Raw genomic sequence first — 15503 nt, forward strand, 5'->3', positions numbered from 1 at the left:
ACACAGCCACTCACTCACTGCCCCTGGTGGGATGGGGGAGAGAATTGGGACAAAAAAAATAAGAAAGTTAAAATTAATGAGTTGAGATAAAGACACTTTAATAGGACAGAAAAAGAAGGGGAAATAATAATAATAATGATGATAAAAGAATTAGAATATACAAAACAAGTGATGCACAATGCAATTGCTCACCACCCACTGACCAATGCCCAGCCAGCTCCTGAGCAGCAGCCCCTGGCCAGCTTTCCCCCTGGTTTATATACTGAGCATGATGTCATATGGTATGGGATAGCCCTTTGGCCAGTTGGGGTCAGCTGTTTCAGCTGTGTCCCCTCCCAGCTTCTTGTGCACCCACAGCCTCTTTGCTGGTGGGGTGGTGTGAGAAGTTCAAAAGTCCTTGAGTTCATGTAAGCACTGATCAGCAGTAACTAACACATCAGTGTTATCAACATTATTTTCAACCTAAATCCAAAACACAGCACTGTACCATCTACTAGGAAGAAAATTAACTCTATCCCTGCCAAAACTGGGACACTGATCCAACAACATGGTATAAATATCCCTAAGCATAGGCAATATGCATACATCTGTAAATGCTAGCAGCACATGCAGTATGCCAGTCAGAGGGCTGTGTCTTCAGGAGGAAGAAAAGGAATAGTTTAGCCTACCAATCCACGGCATGTAATAGCTTACTGAATACAGTATATTGTACAGTCTGATATATTGCAAGGCTTCTGTGAGGAAAGCCAAGTACATGAAGAGTTTTGATCAAAGGAGTGTTTCCAGTCAACTGCCTGACCCACTACATGTCCAGCAAAAACTGCACCCATAGCAGTTTTATTGAATTTTTAAGTTCTCTATCCATTCATCTGGCAACATAGAACAGATAAGAAGAAAGATCGTAACAAATTATACAAGTTTCTTGCTAATGAGAGGCCTGAAGTACCGTGCAGTATTGGTATGAAATGAGGCTTTCAGACTGGCATTATCAACAGATCAAATGGAACATAATTTCATAGCCCAGTTACTTTGTGTCTATCTGTCACCTAACAATGAAGTAGCAATAATCATTTCTGATATTGTGTTCTGTGACACTGGGACACAAAGATCAAAGTAAAGCACAAACAGTGATGCTGGCTGTTATCCTAACTACAGTAAACCAGAAAGTTTCTTTTTATAATGGCTGAATTACCTTTGAATGAAAGCATAACTGAACTGCAGCACTGGAATATCTACAAGAGAAGATTTCTGAAAAATAAAAGCAAAACCACAATTATCTGCCAGAAGATTAAAAAAAAAAAAAAAAAGTTCCAAACTGTTGAATATTTGTGTTCAATGCTTTCTTCTTAGAAATCACTTGTACTCCAACAGGTGACCAACTATGTCTATACAGCAGTATGAAGGAATTCACAGCCTTAATAGAGGACCCTAGTCAGAAGCAGACACATCACTTTGGAACATCTGTTACAGTTTATTTAGAGCTGTAGGAGCTCCTGTAATGGTGTGCACAGTAGCTAAACTGACTTCCTTGAAAACCAACTGGAAGACAGCAGACACAATGTGAAGCACTGTTCAGGTAAGGGTAGAAAAATAGAAGTACATCATTAAGTTGTATATCTGCAGCAACTTCATGAAAATTGTCAGTGTCTTTGGTACTGGAGGACCCTATACTTTTTCATCACCAGTAACTTCTCTAGCAGAACATTCTGAAGAACGGACTTACACTGATGGATAAAAACACAGAAACGTATATTCTGGAAAAACTTACTTATTCAGGTGCAAAAGAGAATCATACATTTAGAAAAACCCAAACTTTCCTTCTAGCAATATTTAGATGACACATTGGAATAGGTCCAGAATAGAATATATTAAGAAAATGGGATTATCTTAATGGTTACCTCTTCGCCCTTGATTTGTGATGGTTTCTTGACTACCTCTTTGATTAGATGTAATATAGTGTCAATTTTCAATGTGTTAAGTGCACATATTAAGTCCACAAGAATAAGCTGAGACGCACTAGCCACTGGAACAATCTGACAAAACAAAAGACACAGCCCTCAGATCACTGTAGCAGGCAAAACATGAAGTTGAAAAAAAAAGCTTTTTGTGTGATTACTCAAATATCAATACTTATACAAAACATAAATTGGACAAGTTAAATCAAGCATGCAATAATTTGCCATATATGGATCTTCTCCCAACACCTTCATGAAAACAACTTCATTATGCTCAAATGAAAGCAGGAAAGAGGTGTTCTATGCCAAATAAATGCCAGTTTTATGGACTACAGCTCTAACCTTTCTATGGAAATAGAGCTGGTTCAAGGTCTTTAAAATACAATTGGAAAATTGCAATCTTAAGATTACAAACCAGCACTGAATAAAAAAAATGCCTGTTACTATCAGACTTAAACTGCTACACTGTCATTTTTATTTGATTATTTATCTAGTTTTAACTGTAGTCCTGATGCTTTATGGAATTACATGTAAATAGGAGTGTTTCAGATTTTTCAGTGACTTGCCACGTCACATGTAAAAAGCCCCAAAGAATCTGTAAACAAACGCAGAGTTTAGAACTGATCATATAAATGTAACATTCATCTAGAAAACTAAGCGTGCCTTTCTTCAGTTTCACCTTGCTTTTACTTTGATTCCTATGAGGTTTCTTGCTATTCCATACTGCTGCAACTGCTGCCATCAACTGGATTCCAAGTTGTGGTGTCAATGGATTTATGAAGTCCAGTATTTTAGTTCTTAATGTCTATAGAGGGGGAAAAACAACTGTCAATGCTCAACTTTGTAAGGCAAAGGCTGTCTCATAGTCTGTAAACATTCTTCCTTTTCCCAAAATATTCATAAAATATCAAAGAATCTCTTGATATACTTGGTAGTTAGACTAGTTTTAATATCTTGAGTTAGTTAGTGTATCCTCCTTACATATGGAAGGTGCATTTGTTGTAAAACATTGCAAAATAGAAAAAAATAATTTCTGTGTTCTATTCTCTCTTCTCCTACAGATATTTTCACTACATTTTATCAATATCCACAAACAAGAAGGGAAAGTCTAGTATTTTTATTCCTGCAGCTATATGTTCTACTGCCTGTGGAAGGTGCTGACAATTCAGGGGCGGTTAGCTCTACAGCAGTTATTAACAGAAGCTCACAGAAAGACCAAAACATTAAACAGATCAGGATGGTGAGATACACAGCAGTTTAAAAGGACTCCTACTTTAGTTGCTTTAAAGTAGACTGAAGAAGAGCCTTTAGTTGTTCCAAAGAAGTCAGTTGGTCTTTTTTGAGAGTCTTCCCTCTTTATAACACTCCAGAGAAGAGACATGGTATTAATAATGCGAGGTAATTCTTCCAAAATGGCATTCCTAGCGTTTCTCAAGTTTGCAGGTTCAACTAAACAAGAGGACTAGAAAAAAAAAAAAAAGAATATTGAAATACCTTATATTATGCACCACAGAGTAACTACTCTTAGGAGAGTTATAGACAACTAGGAGAATTATAGACAACTTTTCTAATGACAACTTTAAAAATAATTCAACTATTCTATTTCTGAAATATACTGCTGCTATTAGAATCTACTGAATTTGTTGTTCACTATTTTGGCACTGAGAATTGATTTGTCTAGTGAATTATTGGTAGTATAACATCCTCTTCTGACAAATGCTATAGAAAATAAAAATTGTGGAGAACACATCAGCATGTTATAAACTCAAAAGAAAATAGAAGACTTTGTTAATGACAGAGCAACTGTAGACAAGCTACATGGGAGTAATACTTGCGTGATCAAGATCATAATGAACATCTTGTACTTAGGATTAACTTCCCTGTCTTCAAATAAAAAAATAAGTTCAGTTCCTCTCCGTTACCCTTTTACTTTGTTTACTTCTTTTGGTTTACTGTGAGGCTTCTTTAAGGTTATCTTCTCGTATAAAACCTGCTTTACTATGTATATTCACCTCTGAATGGAAAAGTTTGATGAACTGCTGCCAAGGCATCAAATAAGTGGTAGGCATTAAGCACATACCTTTTTATTTTGAGTAGGGTGATCCAGAAGGCAGAAGTGACCAATGGTTGTCAGGCCTTCCAAAAGGGTTAGTGGATAATCAGGTGTAACATTTTCTCTTTTAGAAGTTAAGCTTTGAATGAAAAAAAAAAACAACAAAGCAAAACAAAACCCAAACCAGTTATCAGGCCAAGTGTTATTTCCTTGATTAAAAATTCCAGTAGAAATCTGCTTCTGTTCAATAGTTAAAAGAATACTGGAATGACCAGACAGGACTACCAAAACAAAGGATTCACAAACTACATTTGAACAACCCTGTTTACTTGTCTAGATCTTTCAGAATGACCACAAAACTTTAGCTTTCAATTATATTTTCCTACTCCTTTCACTTACTGCCTGTTCTGAACAGTATCACTGTATTTTTCTACTTCACTGTATCCCTCCTCAATTAGTCCTCCAAAATCCTCAGTCTTGTCAAAACTGGGAACTTCTTTTTCACTTGGATAGCAAGCAGAGAGGGATAAGAAGTATCACAGCTGCCAGTCATCCTTGCTGCTGGCCTCCTTTCTTCTCTTCCTCCAACTGCAGTGAGCCTGGCTGCAACAATACGTCCTCTGCCCCACCCAGCCTCGATGCCTGTATATGCAGCAGGGCTTAAAGATCAAGCTCTGGGAGCCACAGTGCTAAACCAGTAAGTTACTATGCACTACTCTGTAGCAAGGGGAACTCTTCAGCATAACAAATCACACATTGCAGACTCTTACCTTGCAAATGCTTTTGCAGATGTTTTCACAGCTTCATTTTCATACTGTTTGACAAGCTCATCCAGGTTTTTACATATCTGTACAACAAATGGTGCCACAGTCCAGCCTAAGGACTTCCCAAAATAGGGCAGGGAACCTGTCACTAAGGCTACCCAAGTGGGATGCATCCCGTGGCCATACTCTGGTTGCAATCCTCTAACCACAGCGGAGACAAATAATCCCTGTGAGGTTATTGGGTGTGGATACACATATTGCATTGCACCAATAGACTGCTGGAAATTAAGAGCCTGCTGCCATTCCTTAGAGAGGTCTGGTTGATTCTCCTGCTCCCCATGAGTCTGTCCAAGATGGTGCTCCAAGACAATCAATACCTGCAAAAGCTTCAGCAACTCAATCTGGAGTGGGTGTTCACTCCATATTTGATCATGCCCAAAATTTATTAGGTTCTCTTCAAAGAGCTCTTCTTCAGGAACATTATTAGCTCCATCTGCCATAAGAAACTCATACCGCTTCTGACTTATATACATAGATGCAGACAAAGAAAGAAGAACAAACTCCTGAATTTTGCATCTTCCTAGCAAATTGCATATGAACTCTACATTCTTATTTTCTGCTGCCTTTGCCATAGTAGCTAGCTGCGTCATCATTCTAATCAGTACTTCCACACTTTTAACCTGAACATCTCTGTTGCCAAGCACATCTCGGTGTGTGACCTTCAAGTAGCATGGATAATATGAGCGCAGAAAACTGAGACAGAGGTAAGTGAGCAGTTCTATTAGAAGAGAATGGGGACACATGGTTGGGGACTGAGTCTGGAGCTTGCCATAAAAACTCTGCCCTACAAGAGCTTCCTGATGGCGAGCTAAGAGGTTGTAAATAAGATTCAAATGTGCTGTGGAGCTGGTATCCATGCTTGTAGTAGCTACAGCTTCAATAAATTCTTTAGGGTTTGTTTTAAGCACTGCCTCCAGAACAGAAAAAGCATACAATACCCTCTTAGAATCATAAGGCTGCAAATATAGCAGCATGTGTTTGAACAGAGCTTCAATCATCTCCTGTTTTTCCTTCTGTTGCTTGAGCAACCTAGAATTGGTAATTTCCTGGAGCTCCAAGTCCACCTCTTCATCACTTGACAGAGACTCCGATGCCTGAGTCCTCTCAGAGTCAGCACGTACAAGGTTTAACGCTGCACTGGATTTGGAGCTTTCAGGAAGGAATGCACTGAGCAGACTCACATGATTTGTGGTCTCTTTGCCATCAGTTGCAGCACTGTCATTGTCCTCATTGCTCACTTCTTGCAGCTCCAGAGAAGGAGAAAAAGAGGATGTATTTTCACTGTCATGGCCTGTGCTGGTGTCTGCTGATTCTGTGTGCTCACTATTATCTTGGTCACCATCTGCTTCATGTAAGATAACTGGATTATAAGAGCCATCATTTTCAGGCTGTTCAGCTTTTAACTCCAGCTTCTCTGGGTCTTTTTCCACTTCTGCCCAAATTGCTTCTCGGTCCACAGTAGTAAACTGACTCAATGGAAGGTTTTCCTCAGAACTGCTCTCAGAGATGCCAGACTCTTTCAAAGAGGCCTTTTTCTTGCAAAGCAAATCACGTATATCTTCTGGAAAAAAAATTACTTGTTTTGGGGTTTGTTTTTCAAAAAGAGCATGTAATTGTCAATTTCACATACAGAAACATAGAACAGTTTGGGTTGTAGATTACCTTTAAAGATCATATAGAACAAAACATGCTTTATATTGAAGACATCGTTGTAAGAAAAAAGAAAAGGTTACAAAGCTCTCTGCTCTGGTATTAATTGTAACGAGTTAAGCTAAAAGAAAAATTAAAAGAAGTAATTGGTTAAGGCAAGAATTATCTATTTTATTTTTAAGTGCTTGAGCAGTGCTAACCTATTGTATGTGCAAGAGAACAGGATCAAAACATTAAGCTGTTTCACTTATGCTATGACTCCCTAGATGTGACAAATTTTTTTTATGCTTCCTGAGCATAAAGTGTTTGCTGAGATCAGAAGGGAAACGAGAAGGGTAGCAACAGAGGAACCGTGTTTGTATAGCATCTAATAAACAGGTCCTTTTGGATGCTATAAATGTTTGTCATCTAACTATTTGCCAATCAAGACAGAAAACCAATTATGTAAGCTGACAGCTAGATTAACAGTAATCAGACAGACAGTGACAAGGAAGTTTCTTTACACAAAGCTACCAGACACTTCTCCACCGACTTCCTGCTCTGCTCCAGGAACAACCCTGGCTACTTGAGCCAAATGGTGCAGCATCTCATATCCATACCATTCTCAGCAATCCCAAACCTGAACACATTGACAGCCTTCACAGGACTTTGAACTTGGAGCAAACCCTGGCTCCATGCCTGTCTTGGTCTTCCTCAGCTGCTCCCCACAGGTGTCTGTCACACTTGTCACACACATTGTGAATCACATATGACACACAGATCATATGTGGTTCACAGTGGGTCTTATTATGGGTCTTAAAATGGACATCTTCCAGCTGTCAAATTCAGCTTGTCCACATAAAGACTCCCTGCCACATTCTTAACTTTAGGTGGCTGAAGGTCATCTTCCATTCCAAACATCTGTCTTTGCTTCTACATCCTAGCTCTGGGGATCCTTGAGACATATGCCACAAGGGCTCAGCTCTCCTCTTGAATCAAGGCAGATCTTTGGACAAATACATTTTAATTTTCAGAATTCAGCAGAATTAGAAGGGAGGTTTTGTGTGCTGTGACCTAGACAGCAAGATGTTCCTCACAACCTCTGGTTATTAACACAATGCTGAAGGAATCATTAGCAAAATATTCTGAAAAAAATAATTTGATACGAGGGTGCATTGTGTTCAAGGGCAAGACTGGGTGGAGAGAGTAAGATTTGCCTGTCCATCCTACCGAGAGAGGTATCCTGTCATCCTACTGAGACAGTTCGTGGACTGACACAGTCACCAAACTGCTCCTGGATTTCATTTGGTTGCAGACCTAGTTTTGCTCGAGAAGGGATCCTGTACACAGTGAACACACATGCAGTGTGGATCATCTGGGAATGGCAACGAGAAGTGTGGCACAAGATCCCAAAGCAAAGCAGGGAGCAATCCAAACTAAGAGTGTAGGTGCAGTCACCATAACAGAAATGATCATTAGGCCTTCAAGTAGCATAACTTACTCCTGAACTCTGTTTTAGGCATCGCTATAGGTACTAGGATGAGGAGGAATCCATGGAACTGATGCAAGACAACTCAGGGTAACAGCATGCCACTGTATTTCAGAGACTGCCTTCAGTCGGTGTTCAGGAGTATGCAGTGCTATATTAGCACTTACAATTTTAGTCCAAGAACAGTTTTACCTGCTGAATTTTTCTGTTTGATGTAGTGGATGGACGTGCGCTGTGTCTTTGGATGAAGCAGCAGCAGCAGGACTGGTTCAAGAATCCGTGCAACATCATTAAGTGAAAGAGCACGGATCAGCCAGCCCTGTGCTGCAGCACCAATTGCGCCATCTGAACAATTGAGACTGTCCAGTACCACAAACAGAGACCTGAGTGAAGAAATCAGAATGAAGAAATACAGTTGAAATCCCTAAAAAGGTTAATTCAAACAACAAAATAGTGGCAGGGAACAGACATAGTGCATGTTCAAGTAAGCACCGGTCAATGGCTCATGTCTTCTAATGACAGCTTGATCATGCACATTTTCTGGAACTGAGGTCAAGTACTCATGCGTTTGTAAAAGCAAGGCCAGACACATACTCACACTCTAGAAGAGCAGCATATTTTAAAGTTCTTTCACATATTCATTTAGACAGATTCTTAATGCTTTTGTCCCATTTTATACAAGGTTATGGTCTTGTAAATAGGAAGTAAAACTGTGAGATTTTTCATAAGTAGCTGGTTCTATTTTCTTTGGAAATAAAAATGCGTTATGCAGAAACTTGTCTACAAGCTACTCATATGAAGCTCTTTCTATAGAAACTTTCTTCATACAAGAAAATGCACCACGCGTACAAGGTCCCCCATGCTTTGCAAATGTAGTAAGATCTTCCTTTTGTTCTTGTTTCTCTTTTTGTCTCTACAGAGAACTTTTTCCTACCTCAGAAAAAAAGAACATAATAAAGCTTGATACAGTTAAACATATAAATGTAAGTCCAAGACAGTGGAAATGGAAAATACCTATCAAAGGACCGATTGTGAGAAGTCACTCTGCTGCCTTGGATCTCTCTGGTCAGGTGCCACATGACAGAGAATCTGAACAGTGCTTCCAGCCTTGTCCCCTGTGCAAGAAAACAAGACAGATACATATTTTTTACAGCATTCATCTTTAAGTAAAGTTTTAGTGATTTTTAAACCTTTAGCAGAACAATAGCTACTGTGTAGGTGACTGCTAATCCTTCTCAGGTAGTTTTCTGTCTTGCAATAGACTAAATCAAAATGCCATATACCCATGAATGCACAACCAAAACAGCCACAGTGTTAATAGGAGCAAGAAAAGATGTGCTGATACACCGAAAATGTATTTCAGGGCTCTGGTGTATAAACACTTAAGTATTGGTTTGGTGCTAGGGAGGTTTAAAAGTTGGATGACAAATGGGAAGACACTCGTATATTAGGTAGTGTTTGTTATTGGTAATTTTGTTTGAAAGCTTTTAAAAGATTTCCAAACTCTTAAGTTGCAAAATTGTAAGAGCAAATGTATGAAAACAATACGGAAGACTGAAGGTGGCTGTTTTAAGTTTTATTGTGCAAGGCACTTCTCACAAATACATTGTAAGCTATTAAGTAACTATTCTGACTTACTATTAAACTTAGTCATTAAACTAGGTAATTAAAATAATTAATAACTGGGTCACTTAAAATACAGCTAACTTATTATGAGAACTAAATGCTGAGCCAACATTACGTTGACATACATTTATAAAGCAATAAAATCTTTTGTTGGAATATGTAGTTTACAATATGAACATAAAATAAAATTGGTTTAGAGTTTTTGGTGGAGCTAGGTCAGTTTGGAAACACTGACAAAAACTGCAGGCTTTTAGAAACTACATGATTTGGGCTGAAACTAAAAAGCTCCAGTGACTGAACTTGTATCCAGGGATTAAGTTTAGCAGTATTCCTGTGATGAATAAATTCCAGGAAATTGTAAAGTCATGAACAGAGTCTGTCAGACTCTTGGAAGATACAGAGACCATGGAAGTGAAGACATGGAGTGGAAGGGAACTGGAAGCAGACTGAGAAGCACTGGAATAATTCTACAGTGATGAAGGGATTTCAATGAATAAAGAACTTACTTTATCATGATCCAAAAGTGCATGGCAGATAATGTCTTCGCAGATATTTGCTGATGGTGCCAAGCAGTGTAGCCTGTAGAACAGCTCCACACATGCAATATGATGCTCTCGTGTCTCTTTGTTCAGCTGATTCCAGAGCACACAGGCTACTCTCTAGGGAAAAATAGCATCAACAAGTAATTTATATTAATAATAGTAATTTATTCCCTAACTTAAAAGCTTTCCATTGCGCAAATCCCCTCTACTACCAAAAGACATTTCCAAATCACCTTAGTTTAGCAAGGAGCAAAAATTCAGGTTATACATTCAGACCTAAAGGAATGTAACTCTCCTACCCTAGTAGGACAGATAATTCAAATGTATGTGCATGAGAAGGTAAGAAAAGCATTTCTGCTTCTATTTTCTGGGTCAAAACTTAATAGATTGTTCATGTGTCAAGCACAGCAACTGGCAACACGGTAATTAAGAAAAAGATCTTGGAACCAACACTCATACCAACACTAATATCAAAAAATGTTCAGGAGAAGAAAAGAATCTTTGAAATGTGTATACTAAAACCAAGGAGGATTACTCAGCCATTAACATTTTCTCTTATCTGAAAATTTAGAGTGGTATCAAAGTTTTCCAAAGCATAGTTTTCAACATAATGAAACCAAACCCTTCAAGTCAGAAATCAAATATATCTACCTCCAAGAATTTGGGCACAAAACCCAAATAGCAATTTGAAAATAACCTTTCACTTTTGAACATTCTGTTGAGAAACACATGCAGAAGAATGGAATTGCTTTGCAATACTTGTGGAAGCAAAAAAAAAGCAGTGTGTCATTGTTACACAAACATCCTGCCCCCAACATCCATTCAAATAACATTTGCTTTCCCCCACCATCCTTAGAGGTTCAATCTAGTTGGGCAGTAAAAAAGGAAAAGCAAATTGACACCTGGTAGAAATCTGTTTTCTCTGAGATGATCTTTAGGACTCCAGGAGCAATGGGAGGAAGGGTGACCATCTGTAGCTTTCCAAAGAAGGGGTTGTGGCCAGACACTTTGTATCTCTTCATTCTATCTTCTATCACAAGCGCCAGTGACTGGGAATGGTTGATCACCTCCAGCAGCGTGAAGATGGACACATTCTGCACATAGCAGTCATTTATGCAACAGCATATTGTCATTAAGGACTTCAGCCACAGAGGGAAGCTGGCATCACAACCTTCTCAGAGGATAAGTGAAAAAACAAAGAAAAAAACTTTTTTTTTAATAATCACAAGGTTGTGGTCATATTTCCAAGAATCCTTCAACCAAGCTCAGAGGACCAAGAGTCAAAAATGACTACCTAAATCCAACTGCCATGTTGGATATCATCAAGTCCCTTACTTCATGAAGGACTTGCTTCAGAGCAAGTTATATTCTTTTCCCTATTTCTCCCAGCAGAAAGCTCTTGCAGGACCTTGGTAACTCAGTAACTAATGGATTTCTGCTTTCCATTTTATGCTTACTCACACCTAGTTTTTACAGCTGCTGCTTTCCAGCTCTCATTGTCAAAAACCACAGTGGTCTGCTGATCCAAGGATGCTCTTTCACATAGCATTGAGGCATATCATTTCAGAAACGGTGAAGCACCCAAAGAACTGATATGGCTAACATCAAGTCAAGTCATCTTTGCCTATCCTGAGTGAATAATCAGATACATTTTTATTAAGGCTAGACTGGAAACAGTCTGAAGTACGAGTTTTGGCTTCAAACCCAAATGCTTTAACTGCTTTACTATCACAGCTACTCTTCCTTCTCCACATCAGACAACTTCTGTATCACATTTAGCCCAGAACTTCATTATCAGAGGTCTTTTCTTTCTGTCTTTAAACCTTACTGTGCTCTCCAGGATGTGCAGTTGAAAAGAATTTTGAAAATAAAACTTCTATAACCCTAGGCTGATATTTCAAAGAAACATAATTATGAAAGCAAGCCTTGTAAGTCGAGCTACACTGCTGACCACATGCAAGGCACTGCAAATATGCAAATGTCCGTGTCAGGGAGACAACTCGCCCATGTAGATGATGGGCATATCATCACATTGCTGAGGAAGACATCAGAAATTTCTAGTGAGGTGAGGATAAGAACTCAATTTATCCAGTTTCTCACCTTTCTATACACTATAAGCCTATCTTGTCAACTGGTCTTCAGGCCAATAACTGCTTCTGTTAAAGCTAATGAATGAAATTGAACTCCCAGAACAAACAGACCCACCAGTTATACAAGATTATTCTTTCTTAGTTTACATTGGACTGGACTCCTTTGAATTCTGAGGTTTATGGAAAGAGATTATTTTGCTTCTGGTATGGTTGAGAGCTCCAGTTTTCTACCTACACCCATCTTCCTCTAACATAACAGATTTCCTGAAAGCCCTGAACCATGCCGCAAGGCTACAGGCCAGAAGGTCTTTGCATCCCTTCAGCTACAAGTTTTGTAGTGAAAGCTTTCAAAAGAATGTGAATTATAAAGCTTGGGAAAAATTGTTCCTCAGATGCAAGACAAAAACCACATGCTGATGTGGGGAAGTCTTTAATTCACATGCAACTTGCCTTCAGCCCTGTCAAAAGACATTACTACTGGCCCATGTCACACAGCTCACACTGCTATTCTCTAATGTTCAAGTTTCCTAGTAAAGAATCTTTTCTTACCAGGAACATGAAACAGAGAGAGATACAACTGTTCCATTTCTTCCTCCGAAAGATAGACTGGGAATGTGGTACAATCCAACAAAAGGTGACAAGCTGCAGAGAAAGCTTCCTTGCAGTCACCCCTAAGGGGTCCCAAGACAAGCATCACTTGTTCAAAGTCCCACTCTTCTTCTTCCTTTTCCTTTTTATTACCAGAGTTGTGGTCAGAAGGAAGAGGATTAGAACTCTTGTTCTTGAATGGTGACCCTCGAACTGAGAACAAGTCTGAAAGCATTCGTTTAAACTGAGGTACAGTGATTTGCTTCGTATCCCATGGGCTCTTCTTCTTGCTACCACTTTCAGGCAATCTGTAGCCATTCTCTTTTTTCTCTTTTCCACTCAGATTCATTGCTGAGATGCTTTCGTTATTTGTTTCTTGAAATCGCATCCCAAAAATGTATTTACTGGAAAACTTGGCAACCAGCTCTTGGATGCAATATAAAGTCTTCTGAATGCTTCCCCCTTTCTTCCATACATCATCTCTCTCAAGGGTCACAGTTGGCACCCCCAAGTGCTGAGAGAGCTCTGGAGAGGAAGTGCTTAGACCAATTCCACTGTCTTCTGACTTCAGGGGAGGGAATGATGTCTCATCCTCCTCCTGCAGCACAGACTTAGTCTCCAAGGTTATGTCCACATTTTCCTTTTTCACTGGGCTCTAAAACAGAAATGTTAATGTGGTTAATGTTGCACTGCATAGATCATTTTAAACTACACAGAACTGTGGCAGGCACTAGGGAAGACCAACGACAGAAAAAAACCCCAAACCCTAGTATTTGCAATTTCCAGATTACTTTTACAAAATCATGAGACACAGTTATTTGTATGCAACTAATTTCAATTGCATTTAAAACCTAACAAATGTTTGTATAATCCTCACACCTTGATTCATCAAACACCAACAGATCCACAGCTACAAATGGAAATGTTTCCTTAAAATCAATTCACCACTAGAACAGTATTACATATGTTGGATTATTTCTACTCAAATGCATGTATCTGTTCTACTGAAAAATTCTGGCAGGCTGTGCTTGTGTGATTGCTTTATGCCATCTATTCCTCACTCCCTATCATGGTCTTTTCACACAAATAATACCACATTGTGTTAAACTAAAATATTAATTGAAAACCTTGCAAACCCAACCAGCTGTAAAGCTGGGCTTGATTTGCAACTTGAATCTTTAGCAACTGCATTATACTGAGTACTTTTCAAAATCATTGAGATCACATTCTTCTGAAGAGGTAAGATTATAGCTCCAGTTTCAGACAAGACTATATACTCCTTCACAGTCACAAATAATTCACACAAGTCAGAACTTAAAACCCAGTAAGTCTAACAAGGCAGCAGATAGCTCTGGAAGGGGTGAAAGAAGGTAGGTTCAAAAATCTTTATTGCTGCAGTTATTATGCAGGTTTAAGTTAAGAGAATTAGCATTTTAAAATGTTATGTCACTAACAATTTCAAACATTTAGAAGTAGCTGAAAACCACCTACCCCATTTCCACTTCCTGTCTCAATGTCCAAGTAGGAAGGAGGCATTTGCACTTTGCTAAGCACCTTAAAACAGGTCTTTAAGGCATGAGTGAGTTCTGGTAAACCTAATACTTCCATATTTTCCAGGAGAGACTGCACCATATAACTGAGCATCTGTGGAAGATACTGAGTCTGCACTTCAGAGTAGAGCTCCTAAAATAAATAAACGTCATTTAAGATAGCTATCACATATTACTGTCTATATTCATATTTCTGTCTATATTCAATATTGTCATATTCAGCTGTCTAACAACACAGGTCAGTGATTGATAAAGTCAGTTCATGAATTGTTAACCTGTACAAACCTACTTAAGCACTATTCCGCCTTTCTTCATTCTACATGATGAACACCAAATCATACTCCAAAAATCTTATTATAGCTAGCCAGCTACTAAGAGACCCAAAAGCCCCAGGAAATTATTTCTCAAGATGCAAAAGGTACACTTTTTCTTTCCCTTGACAGAATCACCATATTTTAAAATGCAAATAGTTTTTATTTTGCTAGGCAAATAGCATGGGTAGCCATACATAAGTCAGCACATAAAACTATACTTTGCAGGGCATAGCATGCATATGTACACATATGTCAATTTGCCCATTTTCATCTTAGGTAATCACAATATGAATTATTTGATTTTAAGTTTCTTAAGACTTCAAAGCAGCTTAATGTTGCCTTACCAAAGGAATCACATCAAGAAGAAACACCAACAGCGTGCAGAGCTCTGAAATTGTGGGAGGAGTGCTAATATTTTCAAGAAGATATCTTGTCTGTGTGGATTTGTTTCTGGATGGAGAGAAACATTATTATGTAAGCTTTTTTCTTCTCAAAATTCGTATTATAATAAAAAGCTTCACTAAACCCAGCACAAAACACTGAACAGCCAGGCTTTTTGAAGCAAAGTAAAATGGAACTTCTAATATAGCAAGATAAAAAATTCTGTCAAAACCACTTTATTGTAGCTTGCATGTGGGATACTACAGTACTTCTAATTTTCAGATTGAATCTCTGTGCAATCTTACTGAAGTATAATCTTCTCCATTGTATTTAGAAACCAATAGAATGATAGATATCTCTATTTTTCTTGAAAACCCACTTGTTCTTCCAAGAAAGACCTCTCAGCCTCCCTTTCCAAAACTTTTTCTCCTCTGTCATTTTAAAAATAATTTCTTTTGTTCT

General features: G+C 38.5%; 1 protein-coding gene across 3 annotated transcripts in view; it reads right to left on the minus strand.

Moving 5' to 3' along the window:
* DOP1B (DOP1 leucine zipper like protein B) overlaps positions 1 to 15503 on the minus strand; it is a 56443-nt gene that overhangs the window by 10263 nt on the left and 30677 nt on the right. For 2 of the 3 annotated variants that reach the window (XM_057410061.1, XM_057410063.1), the window contains 13 exons: positions 15005 to 15110; positions 14288 to 14479; positions 12758 to 13451; positions 11021 to 11292; positions 10083 to 10235; positions 8965 to 9065; positions 8143 to 8333; positions 4779 to 6393; positions 4036 to 4147; positions 3229 to 3417; positions 2635 to 2760; positions 1899 to 2033; positions 1193 to 1248 (listed from right to left, as the gene is read on the minus strand). In XM_057410061.1, coding sequence (XP_057266044.1) covers positions 1193 to 1248; positions 1899 to 2033; positions 2635 to 2760; positions 3229 to 3417; positions 4036 to 4147; positions 4779 to 6393; positions 8143 to 8333; positions 8965 to 9065; positions 10083 to 10235; positions 11021 to 11292; positions 12758 to 13451; positions 14288 to 14479; positions 15005 to 15110 — 3942 coding nt within the window. The remainder of the gene's footprint in view (positions 1 to 1192; positions 1249 to 1898; positions 2034 to 2634; positions 2761 to 3228; positions 3418 to 4035; positions 4148 to 4778; positions 6394 to 8142; positions 8334 to 8964; positions 9066 to 10082; positions 10236 to 11020; positions 11293 to 12757; positions 13452 to 14287; positions 14480 to 15004; positions 15111 to 15503) is intronic. The other variant, XM_057410062.1, reaches the window with a different exon arrangement.

Source organism: Pezoporus wallicus, unplaced genomic scaffold, assembly GCF_028554395.1.
Source record: "Pezoporus wallicus isolate ANWC-B61680 ecotype Strahan unplaced genomic scaffold, APGP_CSIRO_Pwel_v1 contig_7011, whole genome shotgun sequence".
NCBI lineage: Eukaryota > Metazoa > Chordata > Aves > Psittaciformes > Psittacidae > Pezoporus > Pezoporus wallicus.